This window comes from Terrapene carolina, unplaced genomic scaffold, assembly GCF_002925995.2.
Source record: "Terrapene carolina triunguis isolate 2854851 unplaced genomic scaffold, T_m_triunguis-2.0 Scaffold58, whole genome shotgun sequence".
NCBI lineage: Eukaryota > Metazoa > Chordata > Testudines > Emydidae > Terrapene > Terrapene triunguis.
Window position 1 is genome coordinate 78,767,538 of NW_020664409.1, and position 27,588 is coordinate 78,795,125.

Genomic DNA, 27,588 nt, shown 5'->3' on the forward strand with positions numbered 1-27,588 from the left:
CAGGCAGGGGCTGGTGCGGGCAGAGCAGGCGGTGTGGGGCTGGTGCGGGCAGGGGTGCAGCAGAGGCTGGCTGCGGGCAGAGGGTACGGGAGCAGGGGGTACAGCCCACCCTGTATGGTAAGTGCCCCCTCCTCCTGCCTCCCCCACCGGGGTAGCAGCAGCAGCCCGGTGCTCGGGGTCTATTTAAAGGGCCCGGGGCTCCCCTGCTTCCACCGCCCCGGCCCTGTAAATAGCCGCCGGAGCCCTGGGGAAGCGGCAGGGCTCCGGGGGCTATTTAAAGGACGGGACAGCAGATGCAGCTGGAGCCCCCCTGCTACCCCAGGGCTCTGGGGGCTATTTAAAGGGCCTGGGGCTCCCCTGCTTGTACCGCTCCGGCCCTTTAAATAGCCAAGGGAGCCCTGGGGAAGCGGCGGGACTCCGGGGGCTATTTAAAGGACCGGGGCGGCAGAGGCAGCTGGAGCCTCCCCCTCCCCCCGCTACCCCAGGGCTTTGGGGGCTATTTAAAGGGCCAGGGGCTCCCCTGCTTCTATCGTCCCAGCCCTTTAAATAGCCAAGGGAGCCCTTGGGAAGCGGCGGGGCTCCAGGGGCTATTTAAACGACCGGGGCGGCAGAGGCAGCTGGAACCCTGGCCCTTTAAATAGCCCCCAGAATCCCCCGCTATCCCAGGGCTCTGTGGGCTATTTAAAGGGCCCAGGACTCCCTTGCTTCTACCGCCCCAGCCCTTTAAATAGCCGCGGGAGCCCTGGGGAGCAGCAGGGCTCCAGCGGCTATTTAAAGGGCTGGGGCAGTAGAAGTAACGGGAGCCCTGGACTTTCAAATAGCTCCCAGAGCCCCGCAGCCCTACCCCAGGGCTCCAGCAGTGGGGCTCTGGTGGCAATTTAAAGGGCCTGGGGCTCCAGCCCCTGCTGGAAGCCTCAGGCCCTTTAAATTGCCCCCTGGGGAAGCCAAGCCACCCCGGTATGGCGCACCGGCTCTTGCCGGTACGCCGTACCGGGGCTTGGGCGTGGGGCCCTCTTAGGGCCGGGGCCCGATTCAGGGGAATCGGTGGAATCGGCCTAGAGCCGGCCCTGGATGGGCCGGACATGGCCCGTAGGCCATAGTTTGCTTACCCCTGGAACAGGGATTGGTGGAGTGAGGAGATATAATCCACTGCACAGGCAGGGAACAGGCTGCAGGAAGAGAAAGATTAAACAAAAACAACCAAAACCTCTAAACTAACATCATCCTCACGGCTTCTCCCTTTGTCCCGTGTCTTATGTCAATTTACATTCAGACAGCAAACTCCTCCGAGCAGGGACCCCGTCTTTCTTTATGTAAACACAGAGGGCACTATTTGTGCTTAACAAATTAGTAATAGAAAGAAAGATGTTTAAAGATAGTGTTTTAGGCCAATATCGGCCTATGTGATATTAACAGATCGCTTACTCAAAAGACTATAAAGTGCCAGGGATATTTTTTTAGCTATTTAGGAGTCTCGTTCATTGTTATAGTAAAGAAAGGATAGCTGTCACTATTAAGGATGGTTCAAAAGTTAGCATTTTCTGTTAAATTTCAAATACTGAAGTTACTTCACTCAGGGCTTGTCCACATGGTGTGTTAGTCCACACTAGAGGGATGTAAATTCTAGTGCGCACTAGCGTGTAGTACACCAGCTGGCAAAGTGGACCCTGCTAGTGCACACTAAAAGTTCCAAAGTGCACATTAATGTAGTCCCATTTCAAACAGTACTACGTTAGCTGGCATTAAGAAACTTTTGGTGCACACCAGCAGGGTCCGTGTGGGCCAGTTAGTGCCCAACATGCTAGTGCGAACTAGAATTTACATGCCTCTAGTGAGGACTAACATGCCACATGGACAAGCCCTTAGTTATCTGAGGCAATTGGCCAATATTTTAAGAGTGACCACTCGAACTAGGAGCAATGAGATGACATTCAGGAAGGGAATATGAAGGCTGAATGTTAGGAAAATGTTCCTAACAGAGAGGTCTATTCTAATGTATTATAGTCTCCCTGAGGAAAGGGTAGAAGTCCTATTATTTGGGTTATTTATAATGAGACTGGTGATAGCTCCAGAGAATATTCTGCATACTAGCCTGCTTTGGAAGGATCCCTACTCCCAACTAGCCTGCTTTGGAAGAGGGTGTTAAATGAGATGCCCTGACAGTACATCTCTAAATTCTCTGATTCTATAACAGGCCTTTAGGATTCTAGCACGTTTGCTGTGGCTGCTCATTTTCAGAGCCTTCTGAATCAGAGGCTTTCCCATAACCCCACTCTGAGCCCTGCCTCCATAGTTTACTATTCTAAGTAGTTGGCAGAATCTTTAGTGGTTCCTGAGAAATGTGCTTAACTCAATCAACTTCAGGTATTTCCCAAAGCCCAGTAATCCGGACATGTTATATAAATCCTGCACCTGCCCTAGGGTTTGGCAAACAAGGCATTCCCCAAAGTATCTCCTAATAATATACTTAGAATGGGATATCCCAAACCACTTCCAAAAACATGTGGTACGTGTATCTTAGGTCCACTGAGGCTTCCCAGGAAAGCTTTGCCTTGGTATGTGCGGTATGCTATGCATTAGCTGCTGTCAAACGGGCTTGGGCCAGGGAGATTTTTCTTTTACATGTTTGCTTGACATTTTCGATAAACATTGCCATGGGACAGAGATACAAATTCAGCAACTCTTTCATGTAGCTGTGTTAATAGCTTGTTAAAATATTGACATTTAAGACATCATTAGGCTTCAGAGTCAGCTCCCCAGTGAGGTAAAAGGGGCAGTCCGTATCTATCACAAACCTATTATTTGAGCCTGTCTGCAGACTCAGGCAGACACTGCTGCACCACTTTACATTTGAGTAACATGTTCAAGGATTTCTTCACAACCAACAGGGATAGAGTCTTAATGCTTTTTTTCAAATGAAAGTGTAGACTTGGGAACACACGAGAGCAGCAGCCACTTACCTGATATTAGCTGACCCCTGGTCACTACTTAACAAGGATTGTGGGATTCTGTGTTTGTACAGTGCCTAGCAAAATGGGTCCATGACTCGAGCTCCTAGGCGCAATGGTAATACAGATAATTACTAATAAGGGGGAAGTAAAAGGAGGAAATGGAAATACCTCTGAGAATTTAATGCCTGGAAATGGCAGCTACTCTTACGGATTTTCTTGCCTCTTCTTGAGTTACAGTGACAGGGCAATTTGCCTTGAGTGTACTTTTAAACCTTCCCCCCTTTTAGCAATCAGACTTAGACACTTTTTCTATCATTTCTGTTTTTCATTTCAGCTAAATTACTTTTAGAGCTTCACCTTTAAGCCTTAATCTGCTGGCTCTCGTTCTTCCGTCCTCTCCCAGGCAGTATGCACATATATAGGTATGTTCCCCTCTTGACACACCCCCTGCCTCTTTGGAGGAGAATAAAAAGCAGTTAAAGAGCTTTCGAGTAGCAATACTGACTGTGATTAATTTGATAAGGATACTGTCTAAGCCTCCAATTCTGCAACGTGAGCTACATGCCTACAGCAGCCCACCTGCTTAGGTCACAATGCAGGATTGGAGTCTAACTTTGCAAGCAGTTACATGCTGTTAACTATGGATAGTAGATAATGTTTTCACCCCTCAGCTCACACACAAACCTCACCTCTCAAGCCTTCTTCACGTTAGCAGAGTGTTAACTGTTTTTTAATGCAAATCAGTTTAGAACATCTTCACCATCCTCCTATGAACAATGGGCCTGGCCCTGCAAGCTGCTGCATGGCCCTGGGAGATACTGAGAACCCCCACTCCCATGGAAACCAGTGGGAATTGAGAGTGCTCAGAATCTTGCATGATCTTATCAGCGTTACCCGTGTCCTTTCTCTCTCCTATCCCTCTTCATGTTTGATAAACCCACCTGTTATGTTTTGTTTATGTTAGATTGTGAGCTCTTTGGAACAGTGACTGTGCTTTACTACATGGCTGTAAAGTGCCTAATGCAATGGGTCCTTGATCCTCATGGAGGCCTCTTGGTGTTATTGTAATACGAATGATAATATGGGACCAGGCCTAGCATTAGCACATCCAACCATTTCCAGAGGCAATGAACCATGTCAGAGCCATGATTGAGAGCCCCAGCCTGACAAAGCACAACCCTAATAAAATTGACAGTTTGCAAATTTCACATGGAAACCACACTGCCAAAATTTAAACTGCATCACATTCCTTATGGGGTGTAAAACCAGAAGTGTGGATGGCACCTGAATCTCTTATCAAATCTCCCTGATCTAGTCTTGCAGGTCCTACCAGGCCCATTGTCAGAGCGGCCAGACAGAGCCATTTGCAGTGCCCAACACTTTTTATTGGTCCTGCAAAATCCAGGAATTATACTATATATTCTTGAGTGCCATCTGTTGGTGCCTTATCTATTAGCTTCTACACAACACCCATCATGTCCAAGCACTTCTCAGATAAATTAGATCAGTCTTTCAATGTCCCTAAAGACTTCCTAGGAGGCTTTAGTCATGATCACTTCTTGATGTTAGGAAGCCATGTTTTGATTTTTGTCGTAGCATTTTCATTTACTTCTGAGACTGCCCTTGGTGCTGGAGTACTGGGTATTTGTTGCTCTTCATTCTCTATTTCACAGCAATTATGCTCATTTAGCTTTCGAAAACATTCCATTTTCTCAAAGTCATGCTGAACGCGCGCGCACACACACACACACACACACACACAGAGCCCCCTACCTAGGACTTTCTAGTGGCTAATGTCTGACAGTCTTTACTCAAAATGAATTTTTAATTGTGCATTTCACTTCTCTAATACAGCAGAGAATGAACTATTTAGTTGCAACATAATTTAATTTCACCTGGGAGAGGGCAAATAGTTTGCCTAGATGCTTGTGGCATCCTCTTGCCTGGAACAGTTTGTGACAGAGACACTCCCTTTGACATAATTATTTTCCCCTTTGGAACAATCTGCTTTTGCCCTTCCTTTAAAGGAAAAAAGAGACACAGCGCTCCTCCCCAAAGAACGAAGTAATAATTCTGAAATGAAATTGGTACAAGATTGATGAATACTGGAATTACTATCTCCGTAAACATTAAATGGGTTTATCGTGGCATGGGTTATGATGTTATAATGAGCATCAAAGGAGTTACCAGTGAACTGCCACGTACTGCAAAGGGCTGCCTAAAGCATTATAATGGAGTGGATTTGTCCTTGGTAATTTCAGTTAGGTAAGATGTCATCCTTCAAAAGTTCTCTTGTACATGCTGGTTCACACATGGATACATCTCAAGAGATGTTTCTGAAAGCCTTCTAGTTTAATGAACTTTTCTGATGAGCCTCAAGGAGTCAGACTATAACTGGTTCAAAATTTCAACAAAAAAATGAAATTTGATGAAAAATGAAAATGTGCACACGTTTTTTTCATTGGTCAACCAGTTCTAATCCAGGCTGTGGGTGATCCAATGACAGCCCCTCTTTCATTCTGTGGTTAAGGTGTCCCTGCAGACTTGTGCTCCAGGAATGGATGCCGGGAGCATGAGCCCCCTGCATAGAAAACCACCACTGTCAGCAGAATGAGAAATTGCATTTGCTTGTATGGAAGGTATATTAATGGCCTTGCTAAATGCACAGATGTGACCAGTGACAAGAAATGTTAACTGCTGGAGCAGAGCACTAGGAGGAACTCTTAAACTGCTTCGGTGGGTCGCACTCAAAGGTGATTATAGTTCCCATGTTTCTTGGTGCTGGACTGATGAGTGTTTTTATAAAAATCTAGTTATTTAGGATTATCCCTCTCCAGAGCACAACAGTCTTCAATTAGGCCACATTGTCCATGAAAGTAGGTTGGTGGTGACCCTTTTAACATGGGGAAAAATATATATATTTGTTTAAAGAGTCTGCATGAGTTGATGCTTCAATATCTTATCCTAAAGGTACAGAATGTTTGTCCTGTTCCTCGTTTATCTTTCATTCTTGTTGTTGTCGTTGTTTAATGATTTCAGATATCTGAGAAATATGGGCTTCCAGTAGAAAAGATTGCAAAACTTTACAAGAAAAGCAAAAAGGGGTAAGAGAAAGTAAAACCTTAATTAATCATTATGATTTTTTGGTACAGTAGTACCCAGAGACTGCAGCTAAGATCAAGGCCCCATTGTGCTCTGTGCTGTACAAATACCTAATAGGAAGCAAGTCCCTAACCCAAATAGATGACAAAGGGTGAAAGATATTGAAAAAGTTGATCTCTAGTCTGTGTCTGGAGCACGTAGTTTCAGTATTTATGGACTGAATGGGGTAGAGCTGGGTATCAAGCCCATAATGGGGTGAGAGCAGAGTCCTGTGCAGACCATATATGTAATCTTTATGATTTACTGGCCTATTGCTCCTCCAGCCTTTAACTAGTGGGTGCATTCAGAATGGACTTGGCAGGATGTAGAGTTTCCTGGGAATAGTCTATGGCCCCAGAGCTGAAAGTTTGACAGGGAGCTGGTAGTTGAGGGACGGGCAGAGCTACGTCCAATATTAGAACATTAGCTGAGTAACTTTAGACCTTTTACAATGATTCAAATGTACCAATATTTTAAAAACAACCAACCTCCCACCTCCCAAACATTAATGTCCTGACTTCCAATGTTTACTTTGAAATAACGACAATATTCTAGTCATGTCATTTTAAATTAATTGGCATCTATTTACAGCCTTAATTCTACCTGAACAAAGTGTTCTGTGGGGGAATTTCGATGGCTTCCAAAGAAATTCCAGTTTGCTTTTTAAGTCAGCTTCTTCCTAACACCATATTCAGCTGTTACATTTCTTAGAAGAAGCTATTTTTGTCGAAAAGAATGAGGAAACATGTTACAATCTCACATACAAGCTGACCTTTACGCCAGCCCACCACATGTGGTGTAGCTCAGGCTTCACACCCAGCTATAAATCATTTCCCAAAGATCATTGACTCACACAGCAGTAACCCTCCCTGTGTATATACAGCAGGCTGGGGTAGCAAGATGCATTTGGGCAGACCTACACCTGTGCAGGCCAATATGAGCGACCGGGCAAGGAGAGTGGGGAAGCTTCATTAGAGTTGCATGATGCAGAAGCTTTGGCTGAAGCTCTGGCTATGTCTAGGCAGTTTATAAACTCCACAGATGTCCTGCCCCTGGCAGCTCTCTTCTGTCCTGCAGAGCTTATAAGTACTACAGGAGACCCAGCTCTGGCAGCTTCCTCTAGTCCAGAGGCTATAAGTAAAGAAAATAAAGCAAACAAACTAAATCCATTCTCCCACCCCCATTGAGATTTCACAGTGCATGGCTGTGGGAAGGGGAGGGAGAAGGAGGGGGCGAGAGAGGGGGATATTCTGTTCTCTTCAGGAAGTGGAAGAGATTTCATCAGTGGGACTCTGAAAGAGATCGCTGTATGTCCCTTATAGCCTCCCGCCCACACAGTTTGGGGTCAATCAGGATTAGGCAGTGAGTACACCTAGCCAGGCAGCATTGCTTTGGGCAGGTGTGCAGAATCTTCCCCTTGATTGGCCATGTATGTAAGAATCCTGATTTCTTCATTTTCACCAGAATCTTGGTAAACATGGATGATAACATCATTGAGCACTACTCCAACGAGGACACTTTCATCCTGAACATGGAGAGCACCGTGGAAGGCTTCAAGATCACGCTGACTGAGATCTAGCCTAGCTCAGGGCCCTTTCCTGAGGAACCACAGCATTTCATCCTTGTTGTGAAGAAGAACATTCCCCAGGACCCTGGCAGACTTGTCGACGCTGATCAGAGAAGCTGTTACAAAAATGCATTGAAAATATTGCCCACTCTGTTATTCAATACTAAAAACAAACCGTGACTTGAGTCTGTCAAGCATGAGGCCACACGTTCACTTGACCCCTTATTTATTGCTCCCCCCTCTTCAATGTACAAGCGATTACCAGACCAGTCACCCCCAGCTCATGTGAAATAGCAACTTTTGAACCCAGATGTTAAAACAGCACAAAAGCCCCCTAAATTAGGGAAAGGAATTGTATTGGTCCAACTTGGGAAATCTGGTTGAAATCACTTTAACGATAGCCCCCTCCACAATCAATTGCCAGAAAATCTGATGCTACTAATTGGTGCAGTGCTAAAGATGGGGAAAGTGGCCAACTGAATTCACCTGCTCAAAAGGATGCCTATTGCTCTGTAGTGCATAGTCTTGCCAAATACTTCTGGTAGTTCTCTCCATGTAGCAATGAGGACGTGTAAGTAAGGCATTCATCTATATTGTAATTTGTAAGTAAGCTGGAAAAAATACCATTTTAACCTTGTATATAATGTTTATAATATGCAATAATATATTTTAACCTACTGTACATGGGCATGTTTACTGCCACTGTGTTTTTTTGTGTTTGGATTAAGGGTGAACCGAGTCTCTCCTTTCCGAGAGGTTTAGATTTCTGCAAACTGCTGAGAGGTGAGGCGGTGCTGGGAAGCTGATATTCACATCTGAGTCATGGGTTTGGTTCAGTATTTATACTGGAATATTTACAAGTATCAGGCCAAATTCCTCCCGGGTGTAACTCCATTAACTTCAAAGGGCTAAATTTGGGGATGAATTTGGTCCATTGCCTCTAAAAGTCGAATGCACAGCAATTGTTTGGTGGCTCTATTGATGTGTGTCTATTTTTTTTCTCCAAAATCCTTTCCTTTCTGTCTCCATGCTGGTCCATTTCAGTCATGTTGTTGCAATGCCACCTACAGAAATGTTTGCCCAGGTTAATGGGCCTGATTCTCTCTTGCTTTGTACCTCGTGTTGTCATTTCCATCTGTGCAAAGGTGGGTGTAAAATGCTGCCAGTCTGATCTGGTGGTATTAACGCTTGCTTTGTACAGATGTAAGCTCCCAACCCTGCACACATGCTTAACTGTACTCATGTATGTAGTCCTATTGACATCAATACTTGGCAATAGTAGTTCAGCATGTATGTAATCATTTGCAGGACTGGAACCCCGGCAAGGTTCAGGGGAGAATCAAACCCAACATATCCAGAATCTGCTTTTTGCTGTATTTCTGTCTGCACTGTAGATCTTCTATTTTTTCTATTTCCCCTCCCCAGCTGCAGCTTGCTCTCCATTAAGTAGTGCTGAATGGTGTGTCATGGCCTTTTCACACCACACACAGTCCTACATGGCTGCTTTTCTCACCCACCTGTGACGAGGTATAAGAGTGGACACTCTGAGGAATAGGAATCGTGTGGTATTTGAATTTGGCTTTTGTTTGGAGCAAGGATCTACCCTGACTTGGGCCAGATCTTTATTTCTGACTCTTCATAAAAAGAAGTGAATTCTGGCAGGTTAGATTCAGGCCTGGGTATGATGCACAGTCCTACTGAGTTGTTGGATTTGTTCTTGTATTTTTCTTTTTTGAATGGAAGAAATTTTTGGAATTCTAAGACATCTCACAAGGGCCCACTGGGGCTACTCATGTGCTTAAAGTTAAGCCTGTGGGTAAATGTAAACAAGCATAGGAGCCCTTTGATATCAGGCAAGCTCTTTTATCTGTTTTACCCATCTGTGGCTTTTGATACTAGACTGTTTAGCAATACACATCAATGGCAGATGTCGTTGGGGATTCTGGATTCACCACATAGTTGACATAGATAAAAAAAGGCTCAGCAAAACCTGCACATGTAGCACCAGCGCTTGGGTTAATAGTGGACTATGCATTCCCTCCCCCAGGAATGTGTTTATTCCTTCTCGCCTGCATAACTGATATGATATGAATGTCCTGTGGGTTGCAGTGTGTCCCATTGTCCTGGAGCACTGCTGCTTGCTAGCTTAGGACGGGTGAGAACTGCAAGGTTTTAGGAAATGTGAACAGGGGTGAGACAAAACATCTTTCTAATCCCAGGCTCAGGAGCTGCAGCTTGTGCACAATCTGCAAAAGGGAAGGTGCATCCAAGACTAACTGAAAAGATTTTGTAAAATACACTTTAAAATAAAGTGTTTAAGATGCCATGACAGTGACAGAACAGCCAAATCCTTCTGGCTTTACTCACACAGGTAGCCTTCCTGAAGCTAAAGGCCTCTTTGGATGAGTACGGCAAGCAGGATTTGGCCCGATATAGAGACAGGTTTAACAATGACTAATACAGCTACATTAAGCAAATCTGCTAGTCATTTCTTCTTTAGCGTTACTGATCTGAAGTTTAGGGGGCTCCAGTGGATGGCATCACAAGCACCTAAAGCCTTACAGAGAACACAACTTGCTGCCCTGCTGTAGGTTTTAGTGACAGCATGAGTTGTGGAAGGAGAAACACAGGACCCTGAACTCTGGTCTTGACAGGTTAAAAGCGTGCTGGCTCATCTTTCAGGGCTTTTCGTCAAAAGGAGGAGTTCAAGTCACAGGAAGGCCCAGTGCCAATAACTCACGCACCTAGAACAGTGGGAGAGCTCCTCTGTCCAGTCTAAATATCCATTACACAGTGGTTCAAAGGCTTCAGCTGGCCCGGAAAAATACCATGCATTTATTTACATTCACACTGGTTAAAACATGTATCTTCATCAAATCCTATGATGAATAATGTAGCTTACATTTAAAATTTGCTCCTAATTTAAATGGGAGTGAGATTTGGCAATGGTGCAACAGAGGACAAAAATGCCTGTGTTAGCTTGCTGGTTTTTTTTGTTTTGTTTTGTTTTGTTTTTTGGCACTTTGTGGTTATTGGTTTAAAAGAACAAAAATCTCCTCCTGCAAGCGAGGAGTCCTGAATATGAGCTAGTGGAGGCCGAAAGGCAGCTTGTTCATGGAGCGCTTTACACTAAGGGCAGCTTAGTGTTTACAGATGTTACACTAGTTTTTAAACATTCCAACAGGACTGTGCGTAGAAGCTGTCCTAGAAAAGACCAAAGCTATAATGCAAGAAGTAGTAATTCCTGAGCTGTCAGTGGTTCGTTTCATAAATTTGTTTGTATAGCCGTCCATTGAATGCCTTATTATGAAAGCCAAACTATGCAATAAAAATCTAAAGTCTGATGCTGCGCCAACATATTTCAGCTGCTTATAGCCCAAAGCAAATGCATAGAATCGTAACCCCTGTTTTGAAGGCTACATTTTTTGTTCGTGGGGAAAGGGCGCCGCCTCCCCCTTCCCCCTCCGCCCCCTCCCCACAAGATTAGCGATAACTACAGTTTGGTGAGGTTTGGAGAATTTTTGCCACTGCAGGGCACACACTCAGAAAAAAATTGACTTTTCGTCCTTGTGTGTATCTCCTGCTCTCTCCTCTCCTGCACCACGTGTTGATCAAGGAACTACAGATGATATTGTTTCAGACACCGTTCCTGTTTATTTTCCTCTATTTAATGCTATGGATTGTTTAAAAGTTGCAGATTGAGTGGAACTGATGGCTTCAGTGCTATCAATAAAAACGAAGCTGCACCACTGTTCTGAATGCAGCATGTAGTGTGACATGGAACTGGAAATGAATGCGCTTCCTGAGACTTTTAAAGTGTAAAGTATGTAAAATGTTTATTCCCTTCCCCACTTCCTTTAAATTGTGATAAGATACAAACAAGTGTGTTTGTGCCAAATTTTGTGACAGCCCCTCTCTCTGGCAAGCAAGGAAGCTTTATGTATAAACAGTGTGCGTTTATATTAAGGTAATAGCTCATGTAACTTAATAGTGTTGTAAATGGGAGAGGGGATTGCTAAACTATAAATACAGGTATTTTATTTTTTTGTACATTTTTCAGAAGGAAAATAATAAATATTCATATGTAAGAGATACTGGTGTCCAACAGGTTCATTGGTGTATAGTGCATTATTAGGTACTGTTTTTCCATTTCCTCTTTGTGTCTCTAAGAAACTTTCCAGAAAAGTAGAAGTAGCACTTATTATAAGGAATCAAGAGGGGCTGATGAAAATACAAATTACTCAAGCTCTGGAGTCAATACTCATGTGTTTATAAGTAGGGACTGGAAGTCACAATATCAGCCTTAATCCATGGGCAGCAAAGCACAGTATTACACTGGTGTAGTGTTTGATTCATGCGCTGAGGCCCCGTGAGTTTCATAAAACAAAGACAGCGAATGTGGGCTAATTGCATGGGGCACTGCCCCAAGCTCCATAGCAAACAGACACACATTTTTAAAGCTGATTGTCATGCTGGATCTGCTAAGCAGGTGACTCCAACTCCCATTAACCCTCTTCCCCTTGCACTTATCCTTCCTCCTGGCCAGGTGGGAGGAAGGACTCTGACTAGGAAGGGATTGGGCAAGCCTGGGAGCCAGGAGCTGTAGAGAAGCGGCATACTGAGAGGAACCCCCAGGAACTGTATGCAGAGCCTGTGCCTGCCTGATGTTACAGCTGGATGCAGGTCTCTGGGGGACTTATGGGAGAGCAGCAGCAGCTGGGCAGGGAGTCAGTGCAGCAGGGCCCCAATGAGTGAGACTAACTGAGTCTGGCCTGTAACCCAGCAAGCTCCTGACTGGACTGGAGAGGGCCCCCCCGGGCATTAGGCCCGAAGATCCCTGATGCTCAGTTGGACCGCCCCAGAGACTTTAACATTTCTCACATGAACGGTGACTTTTTAAGGCTCTGTACCTGGAGTATTTGCACCCTTTCCTGCCAGTCCTAGTAAAATATCTTTTCCATTAGCCATACATCTGAATGGGACCCACCATGGCTAGCATCTGTAAGGCCTAGCTGCTGAAGCACCTACAGTACTTGCTTCTGAGCTGCAGTACACCTCATATGCACGTAACACCCCTAGGGCTTGGTGTATGCCAGCATTGAGCCATTATAATAATTATAGTTGGCAAAAGGCCCTCTTCCCGTGTGTGCAGTTTGTAAACTGCTTTTCTGTTCCCTCTGCTTTTTCAGTCACTGTCCCAAAAGCCACAGCAGGGGTGTGTGCATGAGCAGCTCCATCTGCTGAATGGGGCGGAAGATGGGTCCATTGCTTAGGGCAGTAGCCAGAAAAGCTCGGTTTATGTCCTTGCTCTTCCATGGCCTGCCTGACCTTGGGCAAGTGCCACCAAGGGCCATAGGCAGACATTGCAATAACTTTTAGGGCATTCATGACCCTGAATTAGGCACCCAGACTCCTAATACAGTGCGGGGGGAGGGGGAGAGCTAAGCATGGGCTTCACAAAAGCCAGCACACTGAGTTGAGAGAAACCCACGTTAGCCAATGGAAGATGCCAAAGAAGCTGGATGTGTCCTAAACCCTGCCTCACTCTCAAAGAATTAGGCACTTAAGTTGGGCTGCAGGGAGGTGTCTGTGTCTGCTAGTGAGTCTCAGCCATGAACCTGCTCCTGGAGTTGGGCTTGTGAAGAAGAGGAGGACCAGTGGTTAGGTACTTACTTGGGATGTAGGAGACCCCATCCTTCCAGGCTGCTTCTACCTGACAAGACGGGCGCTGAACGGGGGGGCTGGGGACTCCCGCCTGACCTGGCCAGTGCATAATGGCGGCTGGGGGAAACTAAGCCTCCCCAAACCTCGTGCCATCGTGGGGGTGGGGAGGGAGGCAGTGGGAGATGAACGCATGGGCCCATGGGACCTGTACCCAGGGGACCTAGCCAATTTGGGGCCCTGGAAAAATTCTCCCCCCGCTCCATGCTCCAGGAGATGGGGGGGCATGAGAGCAATGAGCCGGAGCATGGCCTCGGCCGGAAGGGGGGGGAGGGCTCGGCTGGAAGAGGCAGGACAGGGGCTAGCCTCCCCAAGGGGAAGCTTCACCCACCGCCCATTGTCTCCTGCCTCTCAGGAGAGTGTGCAAACCACTGAACTAGGGGCTATTTTGACGTGGGGGCTCCCTCAAGCTCTCCTGCTGAAGCCATTCAATGGCGGCAAACTAATTAAAGAGTCACTGGGCCAGCAAGTGAGACTGCCTCCAGCCTAGGTTGGAGGGGGAGGAGACATATCTAGCAGGTGGAAGACCCATGATCCAGTGCCCCTGCTCCAATGACACATTAATTAATTAGCCAACGAGCAATAGTTTCCAAAGGTGAGACTGAGGTTGCTCCACATCAGATTATCCCATAGCTCAGTGGCCAGAGCACTCACCTGACAGATGGCAGAGCCCTGCTTAAGTCCCTTCTCTTAATTAGGCGGGGGGAGAACTGACCCGGGGGGTGAGTGTTCTAACCCTCTGGGCTAAAGGTTATGCGGGGGCTCGCCTTTGGTGGTTCTGTGTGGCATTAGGAGGTCTCTGAGCATGCCTGGCACACCAGGTCCTGCAGGCAAATCAGGTGGAGGCACATCTTTGTGAATTGCTCTGAGGCTAAGGCCTCTGGCCTCCTGGCATGGCGCTGCAGAGCACAAGTCTAGAGTTAGAACCATAGGTGGACAGGAAACTTTTACAGCAAAAACGTAGGCGCTGGCTGGGTTGGGTGGCAGCTGAGCAGGGATGCCAGTGAATGCCTAACTCAGGGATTTAGGTGCCTAACATGGCAGATGGGTGCCTAAGGCCCTTTGTGATGCTAGCCCTTAGTTCTGCTGTGCCTTAGTGCCACATTTGTAAAATGGGGATAACAGCACTGCCCAGCCTCATGGGTTGTGAAGGTAAATCCTTTAATGACTGAGAGGTGCTCATCTATGAGGGTAATGGGGGAGGGCGGGGGGCGGTGTCAGTACCTAAAATAGTGCTAGCCATGACTAGAATTATGTGCATAAATGCAGCACCACCGGCACATAAACATTACCTAGAGCCTTAGACTGCCTTGATGAGGGTTAGTGCAATGAATTTACTGCCCTGTAAATCAGCTGCATGTTGTGTATGTATAAGCTTTCACACTAGGCCCAATCCAGCTTGTGGCTACTATAAGGCCAAGAGCAGCTGCTGACTGCGTCCTAATGGCATTCCCCCCCACCCCCCCATCACCCGCAATACAGCAGCCCTGAGTCACCTTTCACACTGGTATGCACTGGGCCACAGGGGCGCTAAAACTATCCTCAGAGGAAACTAAATCTTCCCCCTTCATGCCCTTCTGACCGTGCAGCAGTGAAGTGGGGGGAGATGCAGGGTCACCCCCCCCCCAGATTTCTGCCTTCCATTTGGCAACAGCTAAATGTTCTGAGGGGACCCACTCAGAGGGGCTGCTGCAGCCTGACCCCCAGAGAAGTGGGGGTGAGCAAGGCCTCAGGCTGCCTCTGGCCAGGACGCCCAGCACCGAGGAGGCAGCAGCTCCCCTTGGTGGCAGCGTTCTCCGTGTGTTTGTGCTGCACAGGGAGGGAGGCGGCAGCAGGGCGGATGGCTGCCCCCCTGCCACCTACTTGGGGCTGCTTCTCTTTCCCTACTGCTAGTGAGGCAAATGCAGGGTGCCTGTTCTCAGAGCAGAAGCCACTCTCCCATTCCTATAGTAGGGGCTCTGCCTGGCGGAAACTGCTCCCCTCGCACTGCAGTGGGGCTTGCACGGCCTTCCATTTAGCAATAGGTTCTATGGTGAGTCAGGAGGTGGAGATGCTGCTCCCTTCCCCACACAGGACTGGCCCAAGCCACCTGGCATCACTCTTCCCCCCTCCATGAATGTTCTTCTGTGCCTTCCCCAGGCGGACCCGTCCTCCAGTTTGGAAACATCTGTGCTACTGCCAGATGCAACGAATGGGGTGGTCATATTCTCCCCCCAACCTTTAAATTGTGCCCCACCCTCACTATCAACAGTTACATGTTGTCTCTGTGCTAGTGTAACAATCAAACTGGAACGTTCACCTTCAAAGGCAAACAACTTGCAACTACTGTGCCAGCCATATTGTAAGTGTTGAAACAATCACTTTTAGTGTCAGTTGTCTGCAGAAGATAAGATACTGAGGTGAGTCCCTGTTATAGCAAAAATAGTGCATCTTGCTTGGCCAAGTGGGGATTTTTAGTCCTGGCTCCAAAGCATGAAAGGAGCTGGCCTGCTGCAGTGGAGACGTGAGATGACAGAAAACCTCTACCCACCCTGCCTGTTTGGCTTCCTATGTCCAAACTCAAACTAAACCTTCTTAAGGGTCTGAAAACATTCCCCCCCCCCCCATACTTCAGGCCAGGAATAGAACAGAACACCATGTGAGAGGCTGTTTTGTGCTACAATTGCCAGCTGTGACAGAAAGGGAAGTGCCCAGGGATATTTGAGAAAGGCTTTTCTCCTAAAATTTCCAGTCCAGTTTGTAGACTTCAGAGATTTGGATCATACAGATCCACTGCTGATCTACTGGAATCTGATCCGTACAAACCCCAGCCACGTTCACCCATCTCCATTGGTTAGAGCCCTTCCACAGCCATTCGCCATTTTCAGAGAAGGATTATTGCTGCACATTTGGTATCGTCTAATATTTTGAAAGTTATTTGTTAATCTGTCAGTTTATTTAGTAGCACCCTACAACAGGGACAGCTGGGAAAGTAATGGGCTGATTGTTAAATTACTCTGAAGGAATCATAATACCAGAAGAGCTTAAATGCTACTCAATCTCCATCTGCCCCCTTTCCTTTACACATTCACCGCAGTGTGATGCCGTGGTGACACAGACCCTGCCTCTCTTTGGCCAACGACCTGGTCCCAACCACTATCCTTTGTGCAGGGGGGGGCATATTATAGGAACATTTGTTCCCAGCATGCTTTTTTGAAGCTGGCACTTTAAATATAACAGAGCCAAGTGGCTGCAACCCTAATGTGGCCATTTTGCACCTGGCAGCTGTTTGCTGTCTCTGTCTCTCCCAGCTGATAAACATTCTCTGGTCCTTGTGTTTCTTCCTCCCTTTTCAGTTCCTGAGGAGATGGTACAAATACTCCTAGTGTTTCTTCTCTCTTTTACAAAACTGCTCTTTAGCGGTTTCATCTAGTGCTGGGGCACAGGCAGGGACATTAGACCCAAAATGTTTCAAATAGTGCATCTGGCATGTGGGGAATAATTTCAGTCTAAAAATAGTCTTAAGGGGGACTTAGAGATGCACAGACTACACTGGGCCTGTGCCCTCGGATGAATTCCACCCTAAATGCATTAGCAGGAAATCCCAATTCTAATGCTCCTTCCCTATATAGTATTTAAATTCTGGAACATCATAAAAACTTTACTTAAACTTAAGTTCCACTGTGTACAAACTGTGAAAAGAGCCACTCTATAGCTCATTTCTCTATATACACACGTCAGCCTGAAGAAAGGTATCGGATTAAGAAATAGTTCAACCTTGCTGCAAAGACCATTTTAATTAAGGTTATTTATTCTCTTTATCAGTGCGAACTCTATGCTTTTCCCAACAGGAAATTTCCAAGCCCAGTCATCCCAGCTGGGTCCAAATGTAGAGGCATAGTGTTTAATCCTCTTTGGAGGATGCTGGTTTCACAGCAGGACTGGAGGAGGGAGGCAGGTTTTAACTCTGCATACTATATGTTGTAAAACCAATATAGCCTGGAAATTCTTGTTCATTGCTTCCTCTCACATGTGTAGAAAGCTCTCAGCCTCTGAAGTCACATATCCGTGACTAAGACCCAAATTGAGGGATACAACTGAAATGGGCCAGAAGGAAGCTTGCAACGATGCAGAGACATGTGTAGTTTCCTCTAAGCCCAGCTTCATGGATTGTCATTTCTGATGTCAATAACTCATAGTAACAAATAGAGAGGTGAAGTCAGTCTTGTGAGAGAGGGAGATATGTTTGAATTTAAAGTGACTAACATTTCATTTCTGTCAACCAGGTAAGGTGGGGGAGGGTGAGTTTTTGTGGCAGGGGATTTTTTAAACACTGATCATACATAGGTCACCTTATCATATTTCTTCCAGTTTGTGAGTAAGAAACAGTGCTGCCAATGGCAGTGTAATATTGATTCAGTACTTTGAACTAGTATCAGAGGGGTAGCCATGAGTCTTAAAGGTGCCACAGGACCCTCTGTTAGTCTTAAAGATGCCACAGGACCCTCTGTTACTTTGAACTAGTGCTAGTTCCAACTGGAATGGACAGGCACTTCTGAAAAGTGAAGACAGAGACAGTATTAGGAAAAGAATTCATAGTGAATCTAGGCACTGAGGTTTTTTCTCTAAGTCTTATGGCTAACTCGCTCAATTTTCTTCAGGAGCAATACAATAGCACTTTCCAGAAAACTAGCTGCAGCAGAATATTTATTAGTAGGCAGGAACATTTAGGGGCTTCAATAGGGAAATTTTTGTGAACCTTGGTATTCACCATACACTGATGTTCATAAAGATTGTTTAAGGTTACGCATTTATATAAGAAAAACAATTCAGAGTTCGGTGCAATCAGTAATTCCAGTATGAAAAAGCACCATGTCACAAAACAGTTTACAATACAAAATTCTTCAAAAATCTAACATTTAAAAAACAATATTTGTTCAACAATAATAATACAGTAAAAAATTCTTATTTCCCTTCAAACAATACTGCTCATATGTTTGGCACTGAAAAAGAAACTGTCACAAATGTATCTTTTTTAACCACACAATTCTGTTTGTGTGTGTTTGTATAACAAGGAAAAACAGTTGCTAAATTTATCATTTTGCCAGATGCATTTTAAACTGTTTTCTCATAAAAACATCCGTAAGATGCAGTGGCACAGTGTGCAAAATGGATCCATATTCCTCTCAGAAAATTTGTTAAATATCGGGATTGGCCCCTCCCAAAATCCTGGATCTGAGCATCCCCCAAACTTTAAAGGAATGTGGATCTAAACTTCATAATTGGTCCCATCTGGGTAACGGGCTGAACCTAAACCCTAGCTCAATCCAAACACCCTGACTAGGATTCAGACCCATTAGCAGTTCAGGCTCATTCGTATTTAAATGATACAGTTTTTAAGTCAGTTACCCACATCAGCATGAAAAAAGGACTACGCTAGGCTAAGCTAAGGTAGTAACCCATTAATTTTGTTTTGACGTAGCCAATAAAGTATGAGGGGAAAGTCATAGCAAAAGTGACTGATCAGTCTGTCTTGTAGGGGTAAAGGCCTGAGTGATCTAGTCATGACATCATGAGACAGCTGAGCACTCCTCACTGCTATTTCATCACCAGTGTCACATGGGGAGGGAGGCATAAGTCTATGGGGAAGACTTCCAAGTCTTGCCCTCATGCAGACCTGGCCACAGGCATGTAGCACTGGGAGCAGCACAGAATGTGTGATCAAAAAAGCTTGAAGTTGAGAGATAAATACACAAAAATAGACTTTTCAGGAAAAGTCTGTGTGAGTTTTAAACTAACCCCTACTAAAAATAAGATGCAGGTTTTGTACACGATGTAAACCAATTGCATCGTTATAATGACTGTCTGCAGCTGCACAAAGGAAAAGTGAACAGGAACATGCATTTCTTAGTTCTGTTTCTATGAACAACAACAAAAGAAGTCAGTTTAAATAGTTTGTACATCTTACAACAAAGATGCTGTTTCTAAAACACATTACCACACATTAGTACAGTCTTTAAAAAAATGCAAACTAATGCTGCTAAGACTTCCATAAAACTGCATGTCATATATACAGAAGAAAATGTCTGACATATTGGAAAGGATAGTCAATAAAAAAATAAAACATAATGCAGGTACATTAGCAGAATAAGAAAAGTTTACTCCTTTCACATTAAAAATTCCAGAAATGTCCTAAACATTTATAAAATAGCAAACAGTGATCATGCTTAGAAACACAGACTATATACACTAGTGCCTATCAAACTCCTTCTCCCTTTTAATTTAATTGGCTGTTTATCAATTTCATTTCAGAGAATTGGTTTAACCACTGACCCTGAACATTTCTAACACATACCTATGAATAATACCAAGGGCCCAAATCCTGAAGTCTTTCCACTGGCAAAGCTCTCACTGATGTCACTTTCATTGAGTTTTGTCTGTGTGAGAACTGAGTAAAGTCTCACAATGTGGCCAAATGAGTTTGCAGCAGAAACAAAAAAGGTGACCCACAATGTTCTGATGTGAATATACATAGAAGACCAATGATTTCAGACAGCTGTAATAAAACACTGCAGATTGCGCTAGTTTAATTAATATTTGCCCTTCTTTCGGAATTTAACATTTCTTCCTTGGGTTACATCGATTAGCTTACAAAGGGTTAATCCAAGGGGTATTTCAATTTTCCAACCTAAGAGATGAAGATGCAAGTGGTCGACTTGTGGAAAGCCCACTGACTTCAATGGGGGAGGAGGGTATATGTATAGTATACATACACAATTGGGCCCTAAATTTTTACCCTACATCAAGATGTAGACCTGGATGTTCATAACTGGTAATGTTATTAAACTGATCAGCCTCAAGTGTTTTTGCCAAAGTATAATACTGATCACCCCTTTAAAGTTAAAGTTAAATAGGACTGAATCTGCAGAACCATAAAAGGGAAAACTGCAAAACCCAGAGAGGCTGGCATGGGTGAATGGAGGAATTAACAAGTACTAATACAAGAAACAAGTCAAACCAATCACAAGTTCAACCCTATGCAGCAAACGTGCAGACAAAAACAAAACAAAACAAAAAGCCAACAAGAAACAACAAAAACAATCCCTAGACCAATTTAAAACTCCATTTTTACTACACACAACCCACTTCTGTTACTCAGGCAAAGCTCCCACTGAGATCAATGGAAGTTTTGCTGGAGTAAGAACTAAAAATAAAAACAGCCGGACTGGATCTAGTAAAATGGATTTCACTCTGTTTCAAAATAGCTATGAGAAAAACCACACAATAAACAGAAATGTTAATAAAGGAATTAAATAATAAAATAAAAAAGAACACAATCATCTCAAGCATTAAAATGGCCAGCATGAGACGCAAAATAGTTCATTGGCCTCTTTAGATCTTTATCAGCTTGAACCTCTGTTGTTGTTTTTTTCCCTCCAAACACTTTACAAATCAGGTTTTGGCTGCAGTGGAAATGCTAATAGTTTAATTGCAGAGGATACATGAGAAAATAAAAAAACACAATCTCCCAACAAATGATTGTGTAGGGCTCCACTAATCGTCAAACAGCGGGTATCCAAGTTGTAGAGCAAATGCAGGTTTAGCATTAAAGCAGATTTTCTCAGACAGTTTTGCTAATCATCATCATCTGCTCCTTCAGTGTTCAAGGTGGCCATCAAGTCAATCAAGTGACCGTGGCCTGGCTCTTTGGGCAGATGGGATGAGAATTCTCGTAAGTGCACAACGTTGTCTAACTCTGCCCTTTTTGAAATAACTAGTAAATCTCCATCAACTTCAACAGGTATAGAGCTAGGCCAATGCTGAGGACTCTTGAAAATGCCATCCACACTCTTCACTTCAATGTTCTTATCGGGGGAAACAGCAAAGAAAAGATCTTTAATATGTAGCATTAAGATTGTGTCCGAGTATGTGTTAGCGTTAAATCGTTATTGAAAGCTCAGAAGGGCCCAGGCACGATCAGGGCTCTCTAGTGCTAGATCCTGACACTAGAGCTATACAACGAACTGAATTTTTTTTGGTTTGGTGTCTGAACTGAAAGAAAAAAAAATTGGTCTGCGTCAAACAAGCTGTTTTGTTTTGGCTTTGAGGTTTGTTTTTTTAAAAGATTAATGAAGTTGTAGTGTCAAAACAAAAAGGCATTTTACACTGAAAAATCCAAATGTTTTGTTTTAAAAATGTCAAACGAAACACATTTAGATTTTTTTCAGAATTTTGTTTGTGTTTTTTGACTGAAACAGTTTGGCACAAATCGATGAAATGTTTCAGTCAACCCAAATCTGCATTTTTCAGTGGGAAAAGTTTCTGATGAAAATTTTTGTCTAGGTCTAGCTGACACGTAGGAAGACCCTGTCCCTACCTTGAAGAAATCAATACTCTATAAGCCATAGGGATGGCTAACAAAACTGATTAGCTTCAGTTTGCAGCAGATTAATAGAAACAAAATAATTTAACCCACAAATTGTTTCAGATGATTAGAGTTTTGTTCAGTATTTAATAATAATAAATATTGTGGTTTGGTGAGCAGCACAACAACAACACAGGCTCCCAAACCTGGGCCTGCCCAACAAAAGTCGACCCACAGAGATGCAGCAGTACCAGCACTTCCAGATGTCAAAGGCATAGGGCTAGTGCCTCTCATTCACTGATTGGGAGGGGAAGAGTTGTCAAATGGATCATGGTAATTAAGTACTGTATGTAGATGAAAATCCAAACCCAGACTTGACTCAGCCTAATATAGTCTAATACTCTGAGTGCCTGTGCTGAGGAAGCTTTTTTGAGGATTACACTGGGGTGGACAGGGGAATATCCATTTACCTCACAGTTAATGAACACAACTACAAGGTGGGCAAAACTTTACCTCAGAATATGGAACTAACCAACTGAATTGAAAAATTCTCCAATGTAAAGCTTTGTTGAGGGACACAGAATTCTCATTTTTCGTACATTGATTTTCCTGGGTCTTTCAGTCTGTACCACGCAGGGAGAAATTCACCCCTGGGCAAATGCTAGACCTTAACTGGGCCTGAAGTGGTGCAAAGGTTCTGCATGGCCTTTAGTCCAGGAGTGAATGTCACCTGTAGTGAATTCAAACCTTGATCTCTGGACAAAGACACAATTAATATATGTTCATTTTTCTGATCTTTTCATATTGTTCACTATATATGAGAGATCTCATTTGTGTTGTTCATTGTGTATTAAACATTTTAGGAGGGATTTCTTAATCCCTACTGTACAATTAAATAATGCTATGTTCTGGGGCAGGAATTTAATATGTGCATTCCCAAAGAAATGCATCAAATCTATATGGATATTATTTTACTTCATAGACTAACATAATTAAAGGTGGGCAGAGCAGGTTCTGAAAAGTTTGTGCATCTTATACCTCTGAAATGTAGCACCAACCTCAGCTCCAAAACTATCTCCACCTAAAACCATACAGATTCTTAGAAACCCAATACCACCAGCCAAAGTCACACTGAAAGGAGAGATACAGTGAGATAGTCATATGTATTATAGTTAGATACAGTCTCATAGGGTGGAAGTGGTGGAAAGACATAGATCCACCTTTCAAATGACCCGAATACATATATAATATCTCCTGCAGTGTTCTTTATTTCTAGAGTGTGAATGTATTTCATGCTGATTTGCAGGCCCTTCTTCACTTTTTTCCTTATGTTTTAAAAATGGCTGTTTACTTTAAGTGCAATATGTGTCTGAACATTTTCTGTGAAATAGGCATCATGGGGTTCTATGCCCATTGCTTCATAATAATTGTATATCAAATGTTCTCAATTTACAAGTAAAGATTTTTTTCAAGGCCAGCTTGAAAACTAAAGCTGGTCTTCAAAAGTCAAGCTGAGTTCTTTCCTTCTTGTGCATGATGATGGCGAACAAAGTTCTGCAGGCCAAATTATGCCCTCAGTGACACCTGTGAAATGCCATTATCTTCCAATTATGCCCTTAGTGACATCTGCTAACCTGGCTGGAGTTCTAATTGGAGCACCGTAAACAACTCTGTTGATGATGCACATGAAGGCACAAAATCCACCTGCCTCTCCTCCTGACGTGGATTCTGAGGCAAAAAGTATTAAAAACTTATTTATGTCACTGCAGTCAGTAGCTCTGACTCTGACTAGACACGGGGAGCAGATCTGCTGAGTTAGGTGGTGCAGTTTTTTACGTAGTAATATCTAGGGTTGGAAGGATTTGATTTAAAAAATATATATATTTCTATTGATAAGGAAAATTTACAGATAAGCAAAGTAAGAAAAATGCTGCTTGAGACCTTATTAGAGTTTGATTTAAGGATATGTACTTCGTGTATTTTTGACATGTGATGTTGACAATTTGTGTTTTTAACAGTTATAAAGCTTTAACATTTTGACTGTCAACATCTGCTGTCATTAAATAATTATTGCCTGATCACCCATATTGTCTGATTCCACACACACCCTCCCCCCACCATTTCCCACAACTGTGAAAATTTCAAGAGATAAATAGATAAACATAGAACAAATTCTTAAAAATAAGCATTGATCAGTAAAAATTATATTAAAAAATTCAAAATTCTGCCAAGCCTAGTTGAATCTCAGTGAGAGACCACACTTTGGGCCTGATTCTCCACTGCTTTGCATCTTGGGTAGCCATTTACAACTGTGCAAAGTGAATGGAGAACTATACAATTCTGATCTGGCAGCAGTGAACACCCAGTTTGCACAGGTGTAAATGACAACACAATATTCAAGGCAGGGCCCTTTGTCTTTAAAACAGCTAGTAAACAACACACAAATACACCAAAAATGTGCCAGTGCACCATGGGGAAAATATTAGAGAAGCAGAACTAATTATCTGACTCTTCTCACAAGCACCTGCTGTGATCCTGTAGCTTGTTGGAAATATACTTGGTTTTGGTGGTAGAGACAATAAGGTTCCAACCTACTGTTCTACCTTTGTCCCTTCACCCTTGAGTGTTGTTTGTCCAGTGTTTGCAAAACTTCTTTATGCTTTTATAATTATATAGTGTCCTTAACATCTATAAAAATCAATTTCCCCTTCTTTAAATATGTTAAATAAAGTATAAATGTACAGTGAAACACAGAGCAAATATAGATCCAGGATACTTAGGGTTAGAAGGGACTACAAGGGTCATCTAGTTTAACCCCCTGCAAAGATGCAGGATTTGTTGTGGCTAAATCATCCAAGACAGATGGATATCCAGCCTGCTTTTGAAAACCTCCACTGAAGCAGCTTCCACAACCTCCCGAGGTGTCTGTTCCATTGCCCTATTGTTCTTACACTTATACAAATATTACTTCCAGCAGGTCTTGCACCTGTTACCTGACACTTCATCTTGCAGCCAAAAGACCAACCCACCACAGGTGTAGTAAGAGGAGGCCCTGAGATATAAACCTTGGTATCAGAGGCCTGGTATGAGGCCTAAGGCCTGAACTAAAGTAATGGTCAAGACTTTGCTAACATAAAGCAAAGTTAAGCTGTGAGCCAGAGGCAGGCCCTGCTCACAGAAGCTGGCAAGGAAAGGGCTGATGCTGCAAAAAGAGACATACCTAAAAGGTACTGGACACCAGATATCAGAACATTCGCATACTTGTACATTCCACACACAACAAGGAACAGGCCGACCCATCCCAATGACAGGGGCAAAAGGGTAAAATGATGGATAGAGTTGTTTTGATCGAACCAACAAGTACAAGGTGAGAGGCGGCACCTTACTACATAGAGGGGTTGTACCTTGCTGCATAGAGGGGTTGCACCTCAATACGTCAGGAGTGATGTGTAACTTGTTTGTATCTGTGTATAAGAATGCATCCCTGAGTGGGTGTCTTTGTCCAGCCGAGGGGGCAGTGGAAAGTCCCGCCACTGACTGAGCGGAGTCCATTGCCGAGCGGCACTTTCTCGGAGTATGCCCTGGATTAGGCTAAGAAACCTACAGGGAACTGCAATTGTGTCAGGGTCGCAATAAACCTGGCCGAGGTGCCTTCGTACCTTACTAGACTCTGTGGTTATTGGGGGTTCTCGTCGGGTTTGCTGTGTCAGCTATCTGCAGAGCTGGGACCGCACACAGAGGGAACACACGCACGCAGCTGAGTGATATCAACACAGGAGAAAGCAGAGCACCACACCGGTAGCATCTGACAACAACAGGTACCAACTGAATCAGCAGAGTTATGTAGAAAAGGTGGTTCATAACAGTGATTCATTAGAAAAATGACCCTAGCCTCAAGCTCACACTTCCACCAGCATAGGGTGTAACTACACTCTACTCTAGTGTTAGTATACCAGGCTGCAATATGAAACATCTAGGAATTATGGCTCGCTGGTGGCCTCTGCTACTGAAGTTTCCCTTACCTTGTCTGGGCTGCTCTGCTCATGTTGCTGTGCTTTTTCCTGAGTTCACAAAATAAGCATTGGTTTAGAAAAAGGGACACATCTCAGAGCTTACAAAGTTAGCTTTGAATGTACAGGTTTACCTCATAGAGTCATAGACGTTAAAGGTCAGAAGGGATCATTGTGATCATCTAGTGGGACATCTTGCACATTGCAGGCCACAGAACTTCATCAAGTACCACATTAGCAAGTACAAATATACTGAGAAAGGTGTGGGGAACAGTTATGTTTTTAGATCATCATAGTATAATTGTCTCCAGGTGCACATCTTCTACATTTCAAGGTGCACTTATATATCTTCCATTTAAAGTAGTTATATACATAGTTTCCTGTTGTTCTAAAACAATGGTAATGTTTAGGCTATTTAAACATGAGAGAGTGTAGAGGTCAAATGCTATAACAGAAAATAATGAAGCATGAGGCAACTCAACAATGATGGTGAGAAATGTTCAAAAGTCATAAGCTTAATAGGAAGTATACTACGACTTTACCTGAAGGTCTCAGAGGACCTCCAAATCCTTTGGGTTCATGGGGTTTCAGATGTTGGAAGAGGGTTGTGCTTCATTTCCCTCAAACCCAGAGTGCCCCAAAGAGTATGCTACCTGGCTTTACAGGGGCTGTGTTTCAAGTTCCCATTTTCCGAGCTCAGTAAAGTGAATATTGAATGGCTTTACAGCTTGGCTGCTATAGTTTCTGTACACCCGTTAGTCTGCACAGATGACTGGTACTCTCCTTCAAGGGCAAGCCCCCAGCAAGGAACAAACACCACTTCTGTTCACTAGGAATTCCATGTAAATAGAGTTCTAATTTACCCTTTTACGGTTGCTACGTCTACATGCTAGACACAAAACACTAAACATTTTTGGATGCCAGATCAGTCAAGTTTACCTATCAAACATACACAAGTATTATTGAAAATGTATCTACAAAGTTACAGTAAGTGGTATCAAGCAGCCTGTACTGTCTACAGTCTGAGATGCGGATACTTTAATTCATTCCCTTAAAAATGGCTATGTTGCTGTGACATTTTGTTTTGGTCATTCTTTTTTTGAGAGATCACTGAAGGTAATAATGACAATTAGCAAGACAATAAAGAAATGATGCATACCAGTACTATGTTTGTTTTGTTAGCCAATAAACTGCAGATATTCATTTAAAAAATTCAATTATCGATCATTTTAAAAATATCTACAATTTTTACTTGCAGAGTAAGAAAGGAACAGTTAATATTTTGAAACAAAATAAATTGTGAAAGGCAGGCAGAAATAAGGAATAATCTTCATGCATTTTGTAAATGTTTATACAATAACCATATCTCCAGTTATTTATGTCCTCTGCAGCTGTGGGTTACATTCCTAGTCTTTCAGTGGAAAGAATTACAACTCCACTGGCCTGGGGTCGTATCACAGGTTGCATTTTCAAGCACATAGTTTAAAGTACTAATACACAAATTGATTCTGTCAAAAAACAGCCAAACACCAAATTGAGGAACTAGGTTCTGGGCCAAAGGATTCTCATAGTACAAAAAAAGAGATGGAAGGCAGCTGCTTAAAAAAGGCAAAATTTTAATAGTTTCAGTCACATGCAACTGCTTTCACTGTATTAAAAACAAACTAATTGTAGGAGCTAGCCACTTTGCATACTTTACTTCAACTTTAATAAATGTCAATTTTTCTAGCTTGTCTGCTTTTGATCCACAAGCCTGCAATGATACCTGGGATTGGAATTTTTCAATGTGTATTCAGATTTCTAGAAAATTTATATTCCAATTTATTTTTCTTACATAGTGGATGTGATGAAGTG

General features: G+C 43.5%; 1 protein-coding gene across 1 annotated transcript in view; it reads left to right on the forward strand.

The window, feature by feature from the left end:
* Nucleotides 1-7,671, forward strand: part of GRHL2 (grainyhead like transcription factor 2) — a 112,547-nt gene extending 104,876 nt beyond the window's left edge. The window contains exons 16-17 of the mRNA XM_026659869.1: nucleotides 5,991-6,055; nucleotides 7,557-7,671. Coding sequence (XP_026515654.1) covers nucleotides 5,991-6,055; nucleotides 7,557-7,671 — 180 coding nt within the window. The remainder of the gene's footprint in view (nucleotides 1-5,990; nucleotides 6,056-7,556) is intronic.
* The last annotated feature ends 19,917 nt before the right edge of the window (nucleotides 7,672-27,588 follow it).